The sequence below is a fragment of the Rutilus rutilus genome (genome assembly GCF_951802725.1).
Source record: "Rutilus rutilus genome assembly, chromosome: 16".
In the NCBI taxonomy this organism is placed as follows: domain Eukaryota; kingdom Metazoa; phylum Chordata; class Actinopteri; order Cypriniformes; family Leuciscidae; genus Rutilus; species Rutilus rutilus.
The window spans coordinates 6,689,035-6,711,059 of NC_140224.1; the positions used below are offsets into that span (position 1 = coordinate 6,689,035).

Below are 22,025 nucleotides of genomic sequence, written 5' to 3' on the forward strand. Positions count from 1 at the left end.
GCTATCCGGCGTTATATCCTTTTCTCTGCTACTGTGTTTTGTGTGTGTGTGTGTGTGTGTGTTCGCCGCCGCGACACACACTCTCATTGCACTAAAAGAGCCGGGCGTCTTTTTCAAGATGCCCCTTTCCTGTGGCTCGTGTCGAGCCCCACTCAGTGACGGGGATCGCCACGTGATCTGCATTTCCTGCCTGGGTGAGGATCACGCAGCTCTTTCTGCAAGCTATTTCCTATGGTGACTTTGAGGACTCGCCTGGCATCCTTCTCTGAGACTGCACCTCCGCCCGCTGCGGTACCGCGCCGTAAAAAGCGCCGTGCTCAACGGGTCCCGGAACCTCCCCCAACCCGCAAAAGCTCGCCGGTTCGCCCGCCTGCTTCGCTAGAGTCTCTTCTTGATGGACAGCGCCGCCGTCTTCCACCGCTTCCGTCGTGGATATCGACGAAGAAGCCGCGTCTGTGGGGGATGATACCTGCTCTATCCTGGCGTCGGGCAGTGAGGATTGGGCGAGCTCTGTGGATCTCGCGCCTTCTGCTCGCGAGCCGTCTGGAAAAAGAGCCAGCATCGAAGCAGAGCTGATGCGTCTACTTGCAAAAAGCGGCGAGCCTCGGCCTAGTGTGGTCAATGCCTGAGCAGCCTGCGCACAACCGGCTGGATGGATTTTTTCCTTCAAGGGGACCGCGCTTCGCCGACTTCTAGACCCGCGCCTTTTCTTCCTGAGCTTCATGAAGAAGTCGCTAAGTCATGGAACGCTCCCCTCTCAGCCAGAATGCGTTCCTCTGTCTCGCTGGCATTCTCCGCGGTTGATGGTGCCAAAGACAGAGGATACCATTCTCTTCCGCCGGTGGAAGAAGCCATAGCGGCTCATCTTTGCCCGCCCTCTGCTGGACGGCGCACTAAGTTGGCACTACCTTCCAAAGCAGAATGCGTTCCTCTGTCTCGCTGGCATTCTCCGCGGTTGATGGTGCCAAAGACAGAGGATACCATTCTCTTCCGCCGGTGGAAGAAGCCATAGCGGCTCATCTTTGCCCGCCCTCTGCTGGACGGCGCACTAAGTTGGCACTACCTTCCAAAGCTTGCCGCACGACGTCAACCATGCTCAGCCGCGCTTACACCGCCGCTGGACAGGCTGCATCAGCGTTGCACACGGTGGCCACCTTGCAAATCTGGATGAGGATGGACTGGAAGCGATTTGCATGCCGGACTTAAGGAGCGCCACGGACCTCGCTCTCCGTGCCACTAAGTCCGCTGCACAGGCCATAGGACGGAGCATGGCCTTTTCTCACCGTAGCTGGGAGACATTTGTGGTTGACGCTCTCGGAGATGTCTGATTCAGAGCGCAGAAAGCGTCACAGGCCATGAAGCACTTCCTGCCGAAGCGCTCCAGCTCCACAGCAGGCCGTGTGAAACAACCGTCTGCTCGAAGCTCACAGCCACAGCCTCCGCCCACTGCCGCCACTTCGCAGCGCCGACAGGCCCGGGACTCGAGACCACGCTCTCGCTCTGCTAACCGCCGGCCCCCTCCGCGTGGGCCCCGGCCTAGGATTGCGGTAAAGCCTGAGGCCTCAAAGTCGTCCTAGCACGTCTAGGGAAACGACGGTGTTCAGGTCTCGCTGCGGCCAGACTTCCACCAAAACTTATCGCTCGTTCAGTTCCAGACAATGCGACTGTTCCAGTGTATTCTGCAGTAAACAAGCCGGAACCACAGCCCGCTTGCCTGCACACAAACGCCGTCTTTACGGCGACCCAGATAAATCCCATAAAGAGTGTATTTTCTGGTATTCCGGCCACGGCCGAGGGTGTTATGAGTGTAGTAAAAATGCCAGCTCAGTGCTCATTCCTACAAACAGACACAGCCCGCCACAAGCCAGGGCTCGCACACATGAAATCGACTCATGTCGATTGTGCATTAAACGTAGTAAATGTGCCCACGACCCAGTGCCCACAAACACTACATTCTGCATGTCTCACGGTTTCTGTAAAAAACGCACATTCAGTCTGCCCAGGCAGACGGTGTATTCAGTGCAGTAAATGTGCCCGCTGTCCCGCGCCCACAATCACTCACAGACATGACAAGCCCCACGGGGCTCGCCCCGCCCTCTCCCTCTCGGCGAACCGCCATAGAAGGGTCGAGCGCGGGCAGACTGCCCGCTGTGATCAGCGCGCCCCCTGCCTCGAATGTCGCAAGCACGTTATGTTACAGCACACCGAAGCTCTTCGGTCGCCACGCGACCAGAGCTCACACCTCATTCAACCCCTAGCCATTTCGTGCAGAAGCATGGGCAGAGCTTCCCGGGGTTTCAGAGTGGGTGCTGAACATTATAAAGAGAGGCTATTCGCTACAGTTCAGTCGAACTCTCAGTTCAGAAACTACGGTGAAGAAAGAGGTAGCACACCTACTTCCAGCCGAAATTACGAAACTGTTGAGCAAAGGGGCCATAGAGCCTTTATCTCAAGCTCAGAGCGAAGGGGGGCTGTACAGCAGATATTTTCTGGTACCGAATAAAGACGGGGGTCTCCGACCCATACTAGATCTAAGACAGCTGAACAAAGCGCTTGCAAAACGCTGGTTCAGAATGCTCACAACCAGAAAAATCCTCACGCAAATTCGCCAAAGGGACTGGTTTATGTCAATAGATCTGAAGGACGCGTATTTCCAGATACAAATAGCGTCACATCACAGGCGATTTTTGAGATTCGACTTCGAGGGCCAGGCATATCAGTACACAGTCCTGCCGTTCGGCTTGTCCCTGGCACCCCGTACATTTACGATGTGCATGGACGCGGCGCTCGCACCCCTGAAACTCCGGGGCATGCGAGTGTTGAACTACTTGGACGATTGGCTGATTCTAGCTCAATCACACTCAGAGCTCATAGAGCACAGGACCATTTTACTCGAACACCTCGAGAATCTGGGTCTCAGAGTCAATTGGGCGAAGAGTTCACTGTCTCCCAGTCAGAGAATATCTTTTCTGGGCACAGAACTGGACTCGCTGTCTATGACAGCGCAACTATCGCCACAGTGCGCACTGAATATTCAGCGCATGACGGAATCCTTCCGCTGCGGCGCTATTGTCCCGCTCAGAAAATTTCAGAGAATGCTGGGTCTCATGGCCTCAGCATCGTCAGTACTCCAGCTGGGTCTGCTTCGCATGCGCCCACTGCAGTTCTGGCTAAAAGCGCGAGTACCGCGCCGAGCGTGGACCTCCGGTCTGTTTCGTCTCAAGGTCAATCAGAAATGCGTCTCAGCTCTGAATCCTTGGAGAGCAACCGACTGGTACCAATCAGGTGTAAGCCTGGGGACTTCCTCGAGTGTGAAGGTGGTGTCTACGGACGCCTCCACCTCGGGATGGGGAGCGCTGCTCGAGGGCAGACCGTTCTTCGGCCAGTGGTCAGAACGGGAGAAGCTTCTGCATATAAACTGCCTGGAAATGTTGGCGGTAGACAACGCGCTGATGCGTTTTTGTCCCCAGCTAAGAGGACACCACGTCTTGGTCCGCTCGGACAACATGTCAGTGGTGGCTTATATAAATCGCCAGGGAGGTATCAGGTCCCGAAACCTTTACAGGCTGACGGAACGCCTCCTGGTATGGGCTCAGCACAATCTGCGCTGCGCTCGCTGCCCTCATTTCTGAATATAGGACCAGACAGACTGTCCAGGGACAATGTTCTGACAGGAGAATGGTCTCTACACAAACAGAGAGTCCAACCGCTGTGGAAGAAGTTCGGCAGAGCGAAGGTAGACCAGTTTGCGTCTCAAGAAAACGCTCACTGTCCGGAGTTTTTTTCCAAGAGCAGGGATGCGCTGGCCCATGTCTGGCCCCGCTGCCCGCTCTATGCTTCCCCCCCCGTCACGCTCCTGCCTCGGGTATTAGAGCGAATCAGGGAAAATGGATGCTCAGTGCTACTCGTGGCTCCGCTCTGGAAGAACCAGGCCTGGTTCCCAGTTCTGATGCAGCTGACAAGCACTGCCCCATGGCCAATACCAGTGAGGAGGGACCTCCTCTCTCAGGCCAAGGGCTCGATTTGGCATCCTCGCCAAGAGCTATGGTCCCTACATGTGTGGGCTATCAACGGGTACCCGCTAACCTCCCCGTGAGAGTGTTAAACACGATCACGCAGGCTAGGGCCCCGTCTACCAGACGGCTCTATTCCTCAAAATGGTCTGTGTTCTCTAGCTGATGCACAGCTCGTGGCATATCACCCCCAGACTGTGGGGTGACGGAGGTTCTCTCCTTCCTAAAAGACCTGCTGGATAAGGGCAGGACCCCATCCACGCTCAAGGTTTATGTGGTGGCCATAGCAGCGTTTACTAAACTGGCGCTCGGCCAGTCACTTGGAAGGAACGATTTAGTCATCCGCTTCCTTAAGGGAGCTAAGAGGCTGAATCCTCCTAGACCTCCTTCAGTCCCCGTGTGGGACCTTTCTACGGTTTTGGAAGCCATGAAAGGTGCCCCATTCGAGCCAATCCAAATGATACATATTAAACACTTGTCTTTCAAGACAGTGTTTCTTCTGGCTCTCGCTTCAGTGAAGCGCATAGAGGACTTACAAGCGCTCTCAGTGAGCACGACGTGTATGGAATTTGGGCCAAATGACTCGAAAGTCATACTCAAACCAAGGCACGGGTACGTTCCAAAATCCCTCAACACACCGTTTAGGGCACAGGTGATTTCCCTGTCGGCCCTGCCGGTCTCTAATGAGGAGAAGGACGCAAGCTTCCTTTGCCAGGTCAGGGCATTAAGGGCTTATGTGTCTCGCTCGACTGTCTTCAGACAGACGGAGCAGCTCTTTGTTTCGTTCAGCGGACATTCTAAGGGACTAGCTGCATCGAAACAGAGTCTATCCAGATGGATAGTTGATACTATAGCGCTGGCTTACACTTCTTACAAGGGCCTGCAGTGCCCGTTAGGTGTCAGAGCGCACTCCACAAGAGGCATGGCCTCGTCGTGGGCCTGGTCCAGTGGGATTGCCTTGCAAGATAGATGTTCTGATGCTATCGGCTTAGAATACTGAAACTGCTGAGCGCTGTTCGCTGATCGACTGAATAGCTCTATGGGCAGTGTGTAAGACCCACAATATTCATCAGTTCAAGCCGAGTTTTTCGCCCTGTCTGTATGGAATACTATTAATGTAATTTGCGCCTTATAGGACGCTACTAAATCGGGAAAAAATTTTCCCGGACTCTCTGTGAGTCCCCTGGTGATCGTGCACTATATGAGCCCCGGGCACCTGCCCTTGGGACTTTGGTGTTGGATCTCAGCACGAACGGCGTTTTACATTGGGTTCCCCTAGCGTAAGATACTTACGCAGTACGAGAGACCTCTCGTAAGAGAACGTACTCGGTTACTAACGTAACCTCGGTTCTCTCTAGAAGAGGGAACGAGTACTGCGTATCTTAGCTGTGCATGCAACACGCTCTGGTTCGCTTCGGCGATGAAAAACCAGATTCTATCAGCCTGTCGAGCCGTATTTATAGGCCTAAGCCACACCTGTTTCGGCGGGACGTGACGCAGTGGGCGCGAAGCGCCCTCATTGGATCTGACGTCACGAGAGGCCTCTCTCGATAGGCTGCTGCAGTTGCCGCAGGTCAGCCAATAGGCACGCGAGCTGTCTTGCCTATGTCTGCATGCTGCCGCAACGCATTTTACATTATTACAAAATTAAGGATAATTTTTGGCTTCAATACCTCGTGGAAAAGGGATTTTCCCCTAGCGTAAGATACTTCCGCAGTACTCGTTCCCTCTTCTAGAGAGAACCGAGGTTACGTTAGTAACCGAGTATGTTTTCAGTGCTGCAGGCATGTGTAACTATTGGGAAACTCTTAAAGTGACAGCAACTGCCGTCTCGATAATAAATAACACTAATCTAACAACAAAAGACAATGAGAAAATTCACAGGCCTGTGTAAGTGTTCTAGCCTGTTGGTTTTTGTTCATGATATTCAGCTACAATTAAAGTTTTGCAATAAGATTAATGTGAATGATATCTAAGTTTTTTTTTTTTTAACCTTATTAGATTCGAAATTAGGAATCAATAAGAATCGGAATCAATAAGCAGAATCGAAATTGGAATCGGAATCGTTAAAATTCAAACGATACCCATCCCTAGGGGTCATGCATGGGGAAAGTATGTCTAGAAAAGCTTCAATCCCGTCTGAATTTGAACCATTATGATTGAGTGTTTCTAAACTCACCAGTCAGTTAGTTTTACATCAGGCAGTCCAGCAATTTCATCTAAATCAATCTGTGGGACGCATAAAAATGATTGAAGGGCCAGTTATGGCCTGTAGGTTGCTAGTTGACAAGCCCTGTATTAAGAAAAGATTGTTATGCACTTACACTGAATTTAGTGTTGGGCTCCTCATTCAGATTGACCCTGGTGAGAACATTGCCTGAGTTCTCCTCCACGTCGAAGATACTAGTGCTGTAAGAAAAATGCTCCAAATCCACTTTATAGTGAACTCGACTGGCCGCTGTACCCTGAAAGATAAAAATAAATAAATAAATAAATAAATAAAGCCATTGTTTGTTCCAACTATATCAGTATTTTGTATTAAAGGGATAGTTCACCCAAAAATGAAAATTCCTTCATTAATTACTCACCATCATGTCGTTCCAGACCCGCATGACTTTCGAACACTATATTCGGAACACAAATGAAGATCTTTTTGATGAAATCTGAGAGTTTTCTGTCCCTCCGTTGACTGCTACGCAACTACCACTTTGAAGCTTCAAAAGTTCATAAAGAGATTGTAAAACTAATCCATATGATTCAAGTGGTTTAGTCCAAATTTTCTGAAGAGTCTCAATCACTTTATATGATGAACAGATTGAATGTAGTTTGAATTTATAAATATAAACATTCATTAAAACACAGATCAGTTGTGGTAAACGGACACTTAAGTGTGTTCGCTTGACATGTGAGAACCAATAAGGGTCATTCATGGGTTCCGCAAGAGGTTTGTTCTCACTCGTCAATAAAGTGAGGTTGAGCTTCTGTTTTATGTTCGCGGATCAATGTTTATATGTGAATATAAGCCTAAATTCAGTCTGTTCATCATATAAAGCGATTGAGTCGCTTCGGAAAGTTTGGACTAAACTGTTCAATTCATATGGATTAGTTTTACGATCTCTTTATGAACAATCTTATTTTGAAGTGTCAAAGTGGAAGTTGTCAACGGAGGGACAGAAATCTCTCAGATTTCATCAAAAAGATCTTCATTTGTGTTCCGAAGATGAACGGAAGTCTCACGGGTTTGGAACGACATGAGGGTGAGTAATTAATGACAGAAATTCCATTTTTGAGTGAACTATCCCTTTAATATTAAATTACAAAATAAAACGTTTTTCAAAAGAGAGAATGTGGTAGCCTAATTATAGAGAAGAATTGAGCAATGTACACTAAACGACTAAGGGTCACATACTACAAAACTTGAAAGTCATTTCGAACACAACTCAAGGAAACGTGCCTTGTTGCTAGGAAACACAAGACAAAAGAAAACAATGTGTTCAAAAATTGGCTCAAAATTTCATACATGTTTGATATCCTCCGATTGGACAATCATAGTACAAATATCTAGTACACTTTTCTGTGAAATCTGTCCAATCTGACTGGCCAAAATCTGCCGCTCAAGTTCAGACTGCAAATCTGGGCAAAAGTCATGTACTGTATTCTAGCTTTTAGAGCTATAAATCAGGATAAAAGACACAAACTCTAATAGGTGTAAAGCATGTTTAAACCAAAATCTTTCAAGCAATGGTCAAAGTAAATTCTTTTGCAGAGTGCTCTTAGCAGGATTCAAATAAATCTGACAAACTCAATTTGTTCATTTTATTCTGTTCTTCTAAAGTCACGTATCCCGCTGTGAGTTTCATAAGTCTGTGAGAGTCAATGTGTAGAGTTGGCCTGGGGACAAAAGGGTTTTGTAACCCGCTGAGATGGAGATAATTACGAGGGTGATGCCGGGTGAGAAATGGAGCCTGCGGGTGGGCCTGTCCTCGCGAGAACGTGCTGAAAAACCCATCCATCCACCCACGGGTGGGGACAGCACCACACGTAGTGCCAGTCGGGGCATGCGTTTGCTGTGAAATCAGACTACAAATGATTTTTCAGCTCACTCCTGTGTCTTCAGGGCATATGGAGAGGACTGGGGTCATGGGGCTTTTTATGCCACACTCTGGTTTATCATACATTACATTTCATCGCTGCTCTTTTAAAATCCTGAGGAGTTTGATTAACATCACTCTCATTTCTTCAAAACCTTTTTTTCTCCAGCCACTGTGCTCTTTGCATGTCGGTCAAAAATGAAATGTGTTTTTTTTTTTCAATGAAATGAATACTATATTTTAGTTTGATAATATTTTTTTATTTATTTAATATTTTGTATTTTTAGGGGATTGTATGGTACTAAATTATATTTACACTGTATTTAAAATCCATTTATTCACTTTCTGAGCATAGACCTGAAAATTCAATTTCCAACTTAAACTGTCGTAAATCTTGAACGCTGTAGAGCACAGACTTAAGTTTGATCTTGTAACGACTGAGACAAATCAGATACAAGTATTTGTTATAGTTTACCAAATAATATTTAACACTCACTCTAGGATCTGTGATCCCATCCCCCCAACAAGGGCAAGAAGGTCTTAGTTACCATGACCACGATCAGATAAGTTGGTTTTATGGCTGTTAAAAATGTGCTCACTGGTCAAGACAAAGACAATGGAGAAGACAGAAACAGACTTTAAAACAGACTTTGCTGCATTAATCTGATCTATAAATGAACATGCATCCCAGAAAATTGTGTGAATGATTTACTGTCTTGTGTAGTGTTTTTAATTCTATTATTTTTTTGATACTGTGTATTTTATGATAGAACCAACGGTCAATGTAACCTCACCTATACCATGTTTGGTCTCTATAAATTGGTACTTTAAAGATCGAAATGATTGTGTACATGATATGCCGATAGCTGTGCAACATATTAGTATTACAATCATTTTTCTTAGTTTCGTCATCAGAAACCAATCCAGCTGCACATGCAAATGAGCACACTTGAAACAAAGATTAATAAATCAACCACAGAGGAATTTTCCTGCTTGGAAATTCCACCCTTCTCATTGGTCAAGCAAACCCGGAGAGGTGGGGCCTTTCTCAGGCTTTATTAGAGACAAATTGGCAGTGACTCTCTCTCTTCTTCTGGCTCTCTACTGCTGTTTCTTCGGGTTGATGTCTGTGGGGACCCCCCCGGGGGCCCAATGGCCCCGGCAGGCCATGACCACCGCCTGCTATCCTTTCACTGTCCCAAAGGAGTCAGACTGTCTTTTCTTCAATCCAAGGAAACTGCAACCTTACCATCACTGAATGGACAACGATCAACTCTTGGCCTTCTCGGTACGTTCAGGGTGCCGTGCTGTCCAGCGTGGCCTCAGCAGGCAGGCCCCAGGGCAGCAGGCCTCGACTCACAACCAGCCATGTGCTCATCCAGGAGAGAGAGGACCTCTCTCTCAACCACAACAGAATCAAGGACAACCTCAGGAGTTCAACGTCTTCATTCAATGCAGAAGAAGTCCATCACAACTCCCACCATTTGCTCTGCGTGTCATCTCCGGCCCAGGGCCGGCAGGCCACGATCTGCACTCCAGCCATGAGTCGAACTAACCATGCAAGTTCATCATATATTCTTCATCCAGCGGAGAAGAAAACGATTGCAACCTCAACAACTTTAATTTTCAACAACTTCAAGAATTGTGTCCACTGCACAGACCATGCAAGTATCAATTTAATGAGGTGCTCTGAAAATGATCAGCTGATGGTTCTTTTCATAGTTAAATGGATCTTTTCCATATTTCCATTTCCTGCTTCCGGTTCCATATCACTCACCATTTTACCTATGCATGTATGTACAGTATTTATGTTTGTTTAGTTTAGTTATGTTTGTGATTTAGTTAATAAAACTTGTGCACAATATGTATTTGGTTATGATTCTCTGCTTGCAACAAAGTCTATTTTACGATCTTGATCTTGTTACATGCTCTAAGCGCTGTACATGCTAAGAAATAATTATTTTTTGGTGGCCATGAAAGATACGCTTTTCTTAGAATAAATGAATAATCAAAAGAGTTCGTTGGACGAACTGATTAATTGATTGTAATATTAATTTAGCTACATCAAGTTAATCCAATTAACTGACCCAAATATTAATAATTCATTATTAATATTTCCCCTTTGAGCTAACTCGTTACAATCTCTTTTCAAAGACAACACTTGGCAGATTATTGCTGAAGTGAAAAAATATAAGAAATAAAATGTAATATAAAAAATTAATTTATGTTTATTGTTATTAAAAATGCACAAAATACTGCAAGTAAATCAAAGCCATAAATCTAAACAAGTTGTGTTCCAAATTTGAGCTTGATATCTCAAAAAATTAGCTTTCAGTAAGATTTTGTTTGGCCGCAGTACAAAAGGTTTTCACTATGATATTCGTCTCCCATTCATTTCCAATGCAGTCATTTTTGACCGCAAGGAGCACAAGAGTGACTATTTTCACACAAAAAACAAAAACATAAAATGTTTCGGTAAAAACTGACTGAAGAGCACCAGAAGGTTAATATTTGATGTCTTTTTAATTTGATGAGACTCTATAATTGCAGATATGATTGCATCATGCGCAGAAAAAGTCAGGGCTTAATGTTATGCTGCATAGATTAGGTCAGCCGGAACCGGGAACACTTCCCAAAAATCCTGATGTACTCGTTACATCATGAGAAGAATGGCATCTACGCTAATTTTAGTGTCTGTGTTTATCCCAAGGTTTTTCCTGCAGCCTGCCGGATCCGGGCCGTATCCAGATCTGACGAAGGACCTTCACCTGGACCGATGACAACGCAGTGCTGAAGTGCCAACTAGTCTCTCCCTATGGAGGATCCCACTACCACTCTACAGATAAGGCGTTGTCGGGAAAATTCGTCTTGCGGTCCTACCCCAAAGCAACAAATAAAATAAAATTCCTTATCAAAATTTATAAGGAAAGACAAGTATTTTGTTTAGGCTTGGCTTGTAGGGAATTCCAAACCTGCGTATATTCTAACGCACATAACTATAGAACCCATTCTAAATGCGCATGTGACCGCCATCAGCGTTTCTCACAGGTTCGCGTTTAAAGTCTGTGTAGAGAGAATGGTGTCGTCTTAGCGGCCCCTAATTTAATAACAAATGATCATTGCGACGGAACCAAATCAATTAAAACTAACTTTAGATGGAAATAACTTAACTCTGCTGTAAAGCCGAAACAATCTCTGTTACCTTAAATTATACGCTTATCTCTGTAAAGCTGCTTTGAGACAATCTACATTGTTAAAAGCGCTATATAAATGAAGATGACTTGACTTGACTTGACTTCTCTTTTTTCCACAAGATATTAAGGAAGGCATGGATAAGACAGCGCTCAGGTTTAATTCTTATTTATTTCTGTGTGTGTGAGGATGGCTAATGAATAAAACACGCATGGGCATGAGAAGACATCAGATTCCAGTATGAAGTGCCATCTGACAGATGCTCAGAGAATAGAGAAAAGGAGAGAGTTGCCAGAAACACATTGATAGACAGCAAAACAAACCCGGTCACCAGTCACCCTTCAGCCCGCTGAAGAGATGTCGTAAATAAGAGCTGCTGTTTGCGAAAAACAAAATCATTATGTTCCAGTACAAAATAACCCTTGAAAATGATGTTGCTTAGTGGGTTTGATTTTCTTTTTGTGTGTGTGTATTTAATTTGGCAAGAGAATATGCAAAAGTCCATGAACAAGATTGAAGTAATTTACGGGTTAAGCACTGCTTTGGATGTGATGATTTCTGCCTGAATATCTGCAAAAGGCTCAATCAGTCGTGCTTTAACAGGCCGGTAAGTAATATGCTGTCAAATTAGCATTAAAACATTTGCTCACTCAAAGTTTAAAATGTAAAATATTGATAGTGCTATTGTTAATTGCTTAATGTGCAAGAGGATAACAAGGTGCTTCACATGAGGTCAAATACAGTATGCCAAATTATAACTCAATGAGAGTCCCTGAGATGCTATCTGAATTTTTTTTTTTTTTTTGAGGAAACAAACTATAGGGTTGAATTATGGATAGGGCCAGTACTATAGTGCCTCAGACTGGCTAGAGGCCTCAAAAGCCTCTGGGTGCACAGCCCAACAATACTGAACCAGTACCTTTGGCTCATAAACTGCAGGCTAACCATTAGGGCCCCTCAGGCACCTAAAATATATAGTGCAAGCCTTTACAGCATAAGCTGACCACTAGGGCTCCGGGGACCCTGAATGTATAATGTGAGCTGATTGCTATGGATTCTGGGGCAATGGGTCCTTTTGTGTATGTAGTGCAAGCAGTCACTAAGGCTCCTGAGCCTCTCAGAATATTCAGTGTGAGCTGACCAATAGGGCTCTAGGGCCCCTGGAACTAACTCAATCACCGTCTGCTACAGAAGAACTCAGGGACAAGGGGCACACAAATATACCTGTATCTGGACCAATGTAGCGCCAACACAGGTACAAATTCAGGCTCACACTACCACAACAGTGACAAACACATACAGGACATCCTATAAGGAGGCACAATCAACTGAGGAGTACATATTCCCCGAGGCTAATGATGAGGCTCACAATTAAAATGATCCACAACAACACGTGACTAGAACAAATCAGTCATATTAATGGGGAAATGTCTTTCAATCTTGGATGCATTACTTCATACCACTTCAGTGAATGATTACCACACAAGCTGTTTATAGGATTTTGTTAATTGCGCATCACATCGAAAACATTATTAGGCAAGATGGAAAATTAGAATACTAATTGAACTCTAGATACTGAAAGCCCAGTAGACTGTCATTACCCTGCCCTCATTAAGAAATGCAACTTTTTAATGATACCAACATTTCTGGATGCGTAACGAGTAATCACGGGTAACCTAAGCCTCCAATTACAGAAAAAAACTAACACAGTTTAAAGAGGGACAAGAACACTTTCTGATACAAAGTCTTGGAAACGGGTTGCTCATGTTTTTCATTCTGCTGCTGCAATCTGATCAAGCATCAGTTTGACCATACATTAAAAATGAAATGATTTTCTCCCTTTCTGACCAATGAATTTCACTGATTTACCCAAGACTTTTCAATGACTTTTCCATTAGTTTGTGATGAGGATTCTATAATAATCCCTAAAACAAGCCAAGAAATACTTTAGAACAGAGAATGACTGGAAACACTGATGTTGACTACAAATTTCAACAAAGATTTCTACAAAGAGTTTTCCAGGCCTGTAAATCATATTTATGACAATGAAAACCCTGCAAATAACAACTCAAAAGTCACAATTCCCTGTTTGTTACTGAGAGTGTGCATAAGACAAGGTGACAATCTGTGAATCATGTCATAAAGTCTCAGACTGAAAAGTTTACTCTCTTAAAAATAAAGGTTCTTTATTGGCATTGATGGTTCCATGAAGAACCTTTAACATTCATGGAAACTTTCCATTCCACAAAAAGGTTCTTTATTGTGGAAAAGGGTTTAGAATGTTCTTCACACTAAAGGGGGACAAAGTGGTTATTTTAAGAACTGTTGACTGAAAGGTTATTTGGGGAACAGGAAATGGTTCATTTATGGCATTGATGCAAAAACAGCCATTTGGAACCTTTATTTTTAAGAATGTACATTAAGTTGCATTAAATCTGCGCTATAGTCAAAAGCAGGTTAAAATGGTCTGCAACAACTCAACAGGGTGAATACCAGAAGTTGCAGCTCAAATGACTACTTGCAAGAAGCAAAGAATATTCTAAAAATAAAACCCATTACAAGTGTAAAGAGATTCAAAACCGAGCCCTGTATTCCTTAGCACTGCTTTTCAGCCAAAATTGAACCATTGAAATGTCATCTATGGCAGGAACTGAGTTTCTAGACTCTGACTCATGCAAAAAATAAATAGATAACTGACATTCAACAACCACCATTTGCAACAAAATGCTCCAGCTCTTATGAATGATAACAGCTTTCTGCATGATCAGATACAGTGAAGAAGATAAGTATCCCTCACTTTCAAAGACAGATAAACAGTGTCGCTTACACATATTTACCTTGCTCCTGTAAATGCAATGAGCTGACATTTTGTACACTGCCATTTCTCAGAACGCTCACTAATAAAGTCCTTGTGTATCGCTCAAGTTGACGTCGGAGTCAGAAATTCAATTTCGGTTTAGCGCCACAACAGATGTATCCTCACATAATTATTTGTTCAAATCACTCATGTAGTCCCAGTGTTAAGTAGTTAACAGAAACAGTGATGCTACTAACCTAACTTCATTTTTTACATCAATTCAGAGCCACATTTCACATGCTGCTGTTGAGCAAGCAGAGGCATATAAGAGCAATGTTGCTCTCAAGCAACTATGGCAAAAAAAAAAAAAAAAAACATTTTCTGTTCCAAATCATTTGGATTAGTGTTCATTTAGTTAACGAAATCTACAGTATGACGAAAAATGTTCATCACTGACTAAAGCCGGGTGCACACTGTACGATTTATAACAGTGCTTTACGATTGTTGCTTGTCAGTACGAACATGATCCTCGCTGTAAGCCATGTCACACTGTAAGATCTAAATTTGTCATTAAAGTCAGACTGTATGGCAGTCAAGACGCATTAAAAACGCGCACAAGAAAACTCGTCCAGAGTCAATCATCAATCAGTGATGCGTTTTGTTGACGAAAAAAGACGAGACTAAAATGTAGTTACAAAATAAAAACTTTACCAAAATCTCTCTCATTGTTTTTGTCGAAAAAAAAAGAGGAGACCAAATATTACAGCTTTCAAGTTTGTGGTTGCTGTTGTCAAGATTTGAAATCTCCCAATCAGAGCTTTTCTCTTAAAAGAATACATTTTATTTTTACTTTTTTTATAATCTGGCAACCATGCGTGCTTTCTCTACACTGTGGAAAAAAAGATGCTCTGACAAGATTTTAATCTGAAAAGAAAGTTTAGTGATCTCCTTCGGGATATTCTACTCAAATGAAAGTGTCATACAACTGTAATAAACATGGATCTTAACTATATTGTTTGCGATTGTGGTTCTGGAATAAGGGCTTTTATGCAACCTCTGTGTAACAATGCAGTCTTTTTTTTGCTGTTGTTTTATTAGAAAAACATAAATGTCATTTGGAATTGTTGGAATTACTTTTAGGAATTTCACTGGTTTCATTTTTGTGAGAAGTTTCTTGTTTTACCAGTTTTCATAATGTAATGTGTGTGTTAATTTATACTACAAATAGCCAATAATAAACCAGGAAACTAGATGAGGTCAAATTAACCATGCATTTGACTTGACATTCTCTTGATTTGTGCTTATAGGTGAAAGTGCAATCATTCTGATTAAATGTAAACATTTATTTCTCAAATGACAACAATCATTGTGATTATAATTTTGAGCAAACTAATCACGATTATCGATTTAACCATTATGCAGCATGACGATAATGTGACACATTTTCATTGACTAAAACTAGACTAAAATGCCCAGACATAGTTTAATAAAACTTATCTAAACAAAAACAGGACATGGTCTAAATTTAAAAATAGCTGACAACATTAATCTTGATGGTTTCAATGAACTGGATTGGTATTGTTATGCTGTTCCTGCTCTATTTTAAGTATTATTTTTTTAATTTCAATCAATGATTAGCTTCAGTTTTTCAATTTGATCAAGTGCGGTTAGTTGTTCCAGTTTGATGCTATTATTTAAATTAATATCCATATTGTGTTTTTTTCATCCATAATTATTATTATTTTTTAAATATCAATACATATTTTTATTTATAAAATAAAAAATACAGTTAAATGCAATATTTATTAGCATCAATAAGTAGCTTCAATTTAATAATTTTTCTTTGTCTGCAGCTTGAAGCGCAACTTCCCTCTGTAATTATAAGCAGACTGCAGCTTAGCAAGCAACAGTAGTTTACAGTTCACCAATGAAAACAGAAATCTCTCCATTAACCTACAGTATATCAGCAATGTACAATGGGACAATTGCTTATTCTTATAGGGATGTGTTGAACTAGAAATCCCAAGCAGTGTTTTATACTGCAACTGATGACATGCAAGCATGACTGTCAGGTTAAATTCAATTTCCAGCCACAGCTGGGACTGTTGGCCTGCTTTGGCCCTGACCAGTCTTGGCATGTGCACTGAGTTATGGGCTGAATAGAGAAGCACAATTGATATTTTTAAGGTTGAGGTTTCTAACAAGGTGAGGGCATAGAGAACCATTTCATCTGCAGACCTGCACAAGAATACGCATTTGGACTGAAAAAGTAAGAAAACAGAAAGCATGAAAGAGCAAGAGATAGGGAAAGAGTAAAGCCAAATTGACAACAAATAGAAGAAAGGTTGTTTGTGTAGTTGCTAAGTGGGATTTGCAGGACAGTGACAAAGTTATTAATAAATTAAAACAAGCAGTATATTTATTATTATATTATATGATCATTCATTTTATCTCCCAATACTATCAGTGTGTGCTGCCCAGTTCTGCCCTGAAAATAATGCTAGCATGTCATCAGATGCAGTATAAAACACTACTGGTGGTTTCTGGTTCTCCAGATCCCTATAAGACTAAGCAATTGTCACATTATACTTTGTAAAATAAACCTTGTTTAGTTGATTCAAATTTACCGAAACAAAACTCTTGAATATATTTCAGAGATTACATGACATGAACCTTGTAAAATCCGGCAAATCCAGCCACTCGTTTTTTAGAGAGAGAGAGAGAGAATTTTTTTTTTTACATTTTGTACTGTTTCTTAAAATAAATTTACAGTTAAATGACATAGGAATGACTGACACATTTATAACCTACAACTTATCAGTAATTCGATCTAGTTTTTCAATATAGTAATTAAAAAAGTCATTATCATTAAAAAACAAACAAAACAAAAAGCAAATCACAGCAAAACAGAACAGAACTGCTGCACTATTAAAACTATCTATAACTAAACTGAACATTTTCAAAACTATATTGGCACTGGACTGTGGCTGAGTAAAGTATAAGCTGTTGTGTGACGCTGGTTGTGTTTGTTTGTGGTTGTGACTGTTGAGCGTAGAGTCTGGGGCTTTATGCTGGAGACGTGACAGGCTGTTATTCACGGTTCGGGCTGGTGTGGCTGCCTCTTCAGTTAAACACACACACACACACACACACACACACACAGCTTTGAATCTTTTGCTGATGTTTTTTTCTCCTCTTATCTTTGTTTTATTGTGCTTAACCCTTTGAAGTCATGCCACATAGCACACATTCGCTCGTTGCACACCACAGTCAGACCGATTCACAATCACTTCAGGCAGTGACCAATAAAGACTGTTAATGACACTCGAGCTTAATCATGGGAGACTTGATGCTACACTCGATATATCTTCAGTCACAATTTGAAAAAATTAAATACCTTAGTGATGAAGGTACACACACAATCAAGCCAACTCACCGGTGGGTCCAGGTCCTCGGCATGCACAGTGGTCACTACGGTCCCCTTGATTGCGTTGGGTGCCACCATTCCCCGGTACAGCATTTGACTGAACACTGGCGGGAAGTCGTTCATGTCCTGTCCAGACACAGAATATCAAACTCCGATTAGTGCCTCGATTCCTGCTCTCTTCGCCTGCCTTTACTCTTTTGCAACTGTCAGACTGTGCGCTAACTCAGGCCCCATTAGCTAGCCCCGAACACTAAAACACTAAGCAAAAATGGCATTTATTCAATAGTAGATCATGCAGTGCATTAAGGATGTGTCACAGTGCTATGTGCCCGGGGACTTTTTTGGGGAAAAGTTGGGTGAGACATAATTATAGCCGCTGAGAGACTGCAAAAGGCAGATGAAAAGGTTACTAGAGAGAATAAAGAGGCAAAGCTGAAAAGGGGTGTAAATATAGTTCAACAGTATAGGGTTAGGGAGTGAAAAACTCTATTCCTTTTCTCCATATAGAAATTCCTTTTTACCTGTAACACATACCATGCCCTCAGAAGATTGTAACAGTGCTATATGCTTCTTAATGTGAGTTCAACTTCCAGTGAAGAACTACATTACCCATAATTCTAAACAGATATCCACCAATCAGAGAATTCACTGTTCTAGAAATGACAATCACTGCAAAAAAAGCTCAGTAGCAACTGTCCACTCCCATTAATATAAAAAAATGTCTTACAACACTTAAGTCACTGATATATTTGTGAACATTTAAATATTTCACACTATATATACACTGCTTCAAAAGTTTGGGACCGGGATTAAAAACATTACAAATCTTACCAATCCCAAAGCTTTCGTTTTAGTATTGTTTTTTATTTAATTTGTTATGTACTCTAAGTGGATAGTTTTATATCATACCATCACTTTTATACAATGGACTCTTTGCAAAAACGCTTCCGAATTTAGCCTCAGTTGCAACCGGTGCAGCGCAGTGTATGGAAATTATGGGAAAATTAAGCACAAAATTAAATCCTAATGAATTGTTGCATGAGAGGACAAAGCAATACTGATAAGATCAACAATCTCACAAAAGGCTTCTGGAACAACATTATTGTTTAATATACTAAAATGTTATGTTTAATATAGATATGATGTGTTATATTATAATACAGTGTAATTATAATTTATAAATTAATTTATTAATTGATTTCTGATCGACAGTTATTAGAAATATGACAGAAAAAGATTGCTACTATCACAGAGATTTTAGAGGAAATATGTAGGCAGTCGGCATGCATAGTCCATTGTAACATTTCCATTGTGATAATTTGTAACACCTTATGGGATCTTTCCCTCTTTCCCTTTTTTTTTTTTTATTCTTTAAATCAATATTTGTAACTGTTTGGTTCAAGGTTTAAAACTCTTTGAACTTTGAAATAGTGGTGCTTACTTTGCAGAGGGCATTAACTTTTCCCCACAAAGTTATATATGTGAAAGATACAGCAAAGAGAAAGTGCGGTCGGCTCCCACGAATGCTGATGACAGGTGATTCCGGGAGATGCAAGAGACGCAATGCGACCTAATACACTCAATAGATCACCCATCTCCGAGTCCAAGGAGAGGCCAGGTGGGTTCAGGTATCCAAATTACACCTCCCTCCCCTGTCAATCCCCCCACCCTTCGTCCTTTCTTTGAGAACGCGCTTATTCAAGGATGCCCTTGAGTCTTGAGTCCCGACTAATAAAACTTTGCAATTGCTCACATCCCCAAAATAAAAGGTCTTGAGGAAAGTACTTTGGAGTGAAATTGGTATTTTTTTTTTCTCTTATTTTTCGATCCCACACATTTCTGTGTGTCTTCTCTCTTCCCAGATGAAAAATAAAATCTGTCAAGCCTTAAAGTAAATCTGCAAAGTGTAGTGAGTTCACGATGGTGCTCTTAGTCGCACTGGGACCGTTTTCTCCATCAGGACGGTGCCTTGGGGCCTCTATCCCATCATAATCACTCTGATATCCCGAGTCTCCATGCATCAGGTAGCACATTTGTTTCCACCGTTCATTTCTGCTTTTCATTTTCCACAGCAACTAATTTTCAATTAGCCACACCGTGCACAGAAGGAAAATTAATAAATAATTCCAACACAGAAACAATTAGGGCTTCTTGGGAGACTGTAGAGGACGTAATAAGCTGTGTGTTTCCTTGCATGAAAATGCTTTTGCTTAAACTCTTTATCTTTGAAGCTGATCCAAATGCAAAAGGTTTGCTAACTGAAATAAACATGAAAAAAAAAAACAGATGTGATTTTATACAACTGGTTAAATGTCTAATCAAAGGGAATATAACAGTCATATGAATAGGGTAAGACATTGCGAAACTGTAGGTTAACAAACTACACGCTACTCATAATGTAGTTTAATTGTAGTCTAATTATCTTTTTAAAGTTCATAACAATAAGTAGCTAACTTCACTGAATCAATATCTTTTGAAATAAAGAACTATCAGATTATAAAATTTAGCAATGAGAGCAGAATTCATCTGGAACAAAAACCATAAGGATCTCAAAGATGGTGACAGTATTTTAACTGACATCCTTTACTCTAAATTCAACTACTAAAACTAAAAATGTAATTAAATAAAACACCATTTATATAAAAGAGTTAAATATAATGATTAACAACAGCATTAAACTAAACACTTCTCTTCAAAAACTACCTTAATTGGCTGAATCATTTTTGTGAACTTTAATTTATTTGAAAAGTCAAAATGAAGCGATTCATTCAAATTCACTGAATGTGCTAAATGACAATTCAGGAGAGAATATTTATTATTGTGTCAAGTCCCTTTACTGTAATTATGTGTGTGAACAGATTGTGAAAAAAAAGAAGAAAAAAAAAGCCAATATAGCACTTTGAAATACTACCCTGAAACTTGTTGGGAAAAAAAGTAATGCACCACAAAATCCAAACCAAAATTCATGGTACAAAACTTCCTATCAATGCTTTTATTATAATCAACTAATTACAGTAGTCAACATTTGTGGATCAAAAAAATTCAAACTTGAAACAGCTCAACACAACAAATGTTTCAAGTGGTTTCCCCAAATTCAACTGTAAATACTAGTAAATAAATACTTAGTAGAACACCTGCTGCAAACGAGATGTATAACCAGACACCAGCTTCTGGCAGCGTTTCTGAGGAATCTTAGCCCATTCCTCATGAGCAACTGCCTCCAGTTCAGTAATTTTCTTGGGTATTCTATTCGTGCTGCAACTGCCTTCTTCAAAACCCACCAGATAATTTCTATGGGGTTCAAGACAGGTGACTGTGATGCCACTGTAGAATCATCCAGGACTTCTTCTGCAACCAAGCCTTGGTGGAATTTGAGGTATTCTTGGGATCATTGTCCTGTTGGAAGGTCCAATGACGGCCAAGCTTCAGCTTCCTCACTGATGGCATGACGTTTTCTCCTAGGATTTCCTGATCCTTCAATGAATCCATCTTGCCTTCCACACGCTGCAGGTTTCCAGTGCCAGAGGATGTAAAGCAGCCCCAGAGCATCACAGAGCACCACCATGCTTAATTGTAGGGAGTGTTCTTTTCAGCATATGCTTCATTCTTCTTCCTCCAGACATACTGCTGATCCATTGGGCCGAAAGGTTCCAGTTTTGTGTCATCGCTCCACAGAACAGAATCCCCAAACTTCTGTGGCTTATTTATATGATTTTGAGCAAATTGGAGCCGATTTTGCTTATGCTTTTCGGTCAGAAGTGGTGTACGTCTGGCATAGAAACTATTGTGTATTTTACAAACTATAAATGTATTGTTTTTATATAAATTATATGTATTTAATTGTCTGAAACCTAAAATAAACATGTGGTTAAAAACACTGAATAGTTGTGATATATGAAAAGCGTTGAGCATGTCCGTCTTTGGCTCAGCGCCAGCCATAGCGCGAAAGCACATTTTGAATCTGGCAGTTATGTCACGTCACTGCACACTCGCTCCTTAGTGGTCAGCTGCTGCAGAGCGTGAATCGAAATTGCTGATGAGATGTAGAGGAAAATATCTAGTGGAAAATGAGAATGTTACGTTTTTTGATTACGACTGTATGTATGTATGTATGTGTGTATATGTATATATATATATATATGATGCACTGATAAACAAAAATACTGTACCACCACAACCACCTCTTCTACCCACTTAACCGACAGCAGCATTTCCAGCAAGAGCTAATTGACATTCATCCCGTGTGTAGAATTTAATCTTCTGAGACCTTACAAATCAGCTACTTACACAACAGAGATCTTGTGGACCTAATGACCATTTCAGACAAAATCCAGGGTCTATCTGTCACTGTCCACAGGGCTTAGGAGTGGCTATCGAGAGCAATCACAGGATGGCAACGTTTCGGGATATCCCCTGCTGAAAAGACCAGCTTAAACCAGTATGAATCTCCTTGCTTGCCAGGTTAGAACATTTGGCATAAAGGGGTTTGGTTGGATACAGATAAG

General features: G+C 41.8%; 1 protein-coding gene across 2 annotated transcripts in view; it reads right to left on the bottom strand.

The window, feature by feature from the left end:
- LOC311305984 (protocadherin-15-like) overlaps positions 1-22,025 on the bottom strand; it is a 228,887-nt gene that overhangs the window by 66,948 nt on the left and 139,914 nt on the right. For both annotated transcript variants that reach the window (XM_084434059.1, XM_084434058.1), the window contains exons 22-23: positions 17,530-17,646; positions 6,338-6,478 (exon numbers count right to left, since the gene is read on the bottom strand). In XM_084434059.1, coding sequence (XP_084290185.1) covers positions 6,338-6,478; positions 17,530-17,646 — 258 coding nt within the window. The remainder of the gene's footprint in view (positions 1-6,337; positions 6,479-17,529; positions 17,647-22,025) is intronic.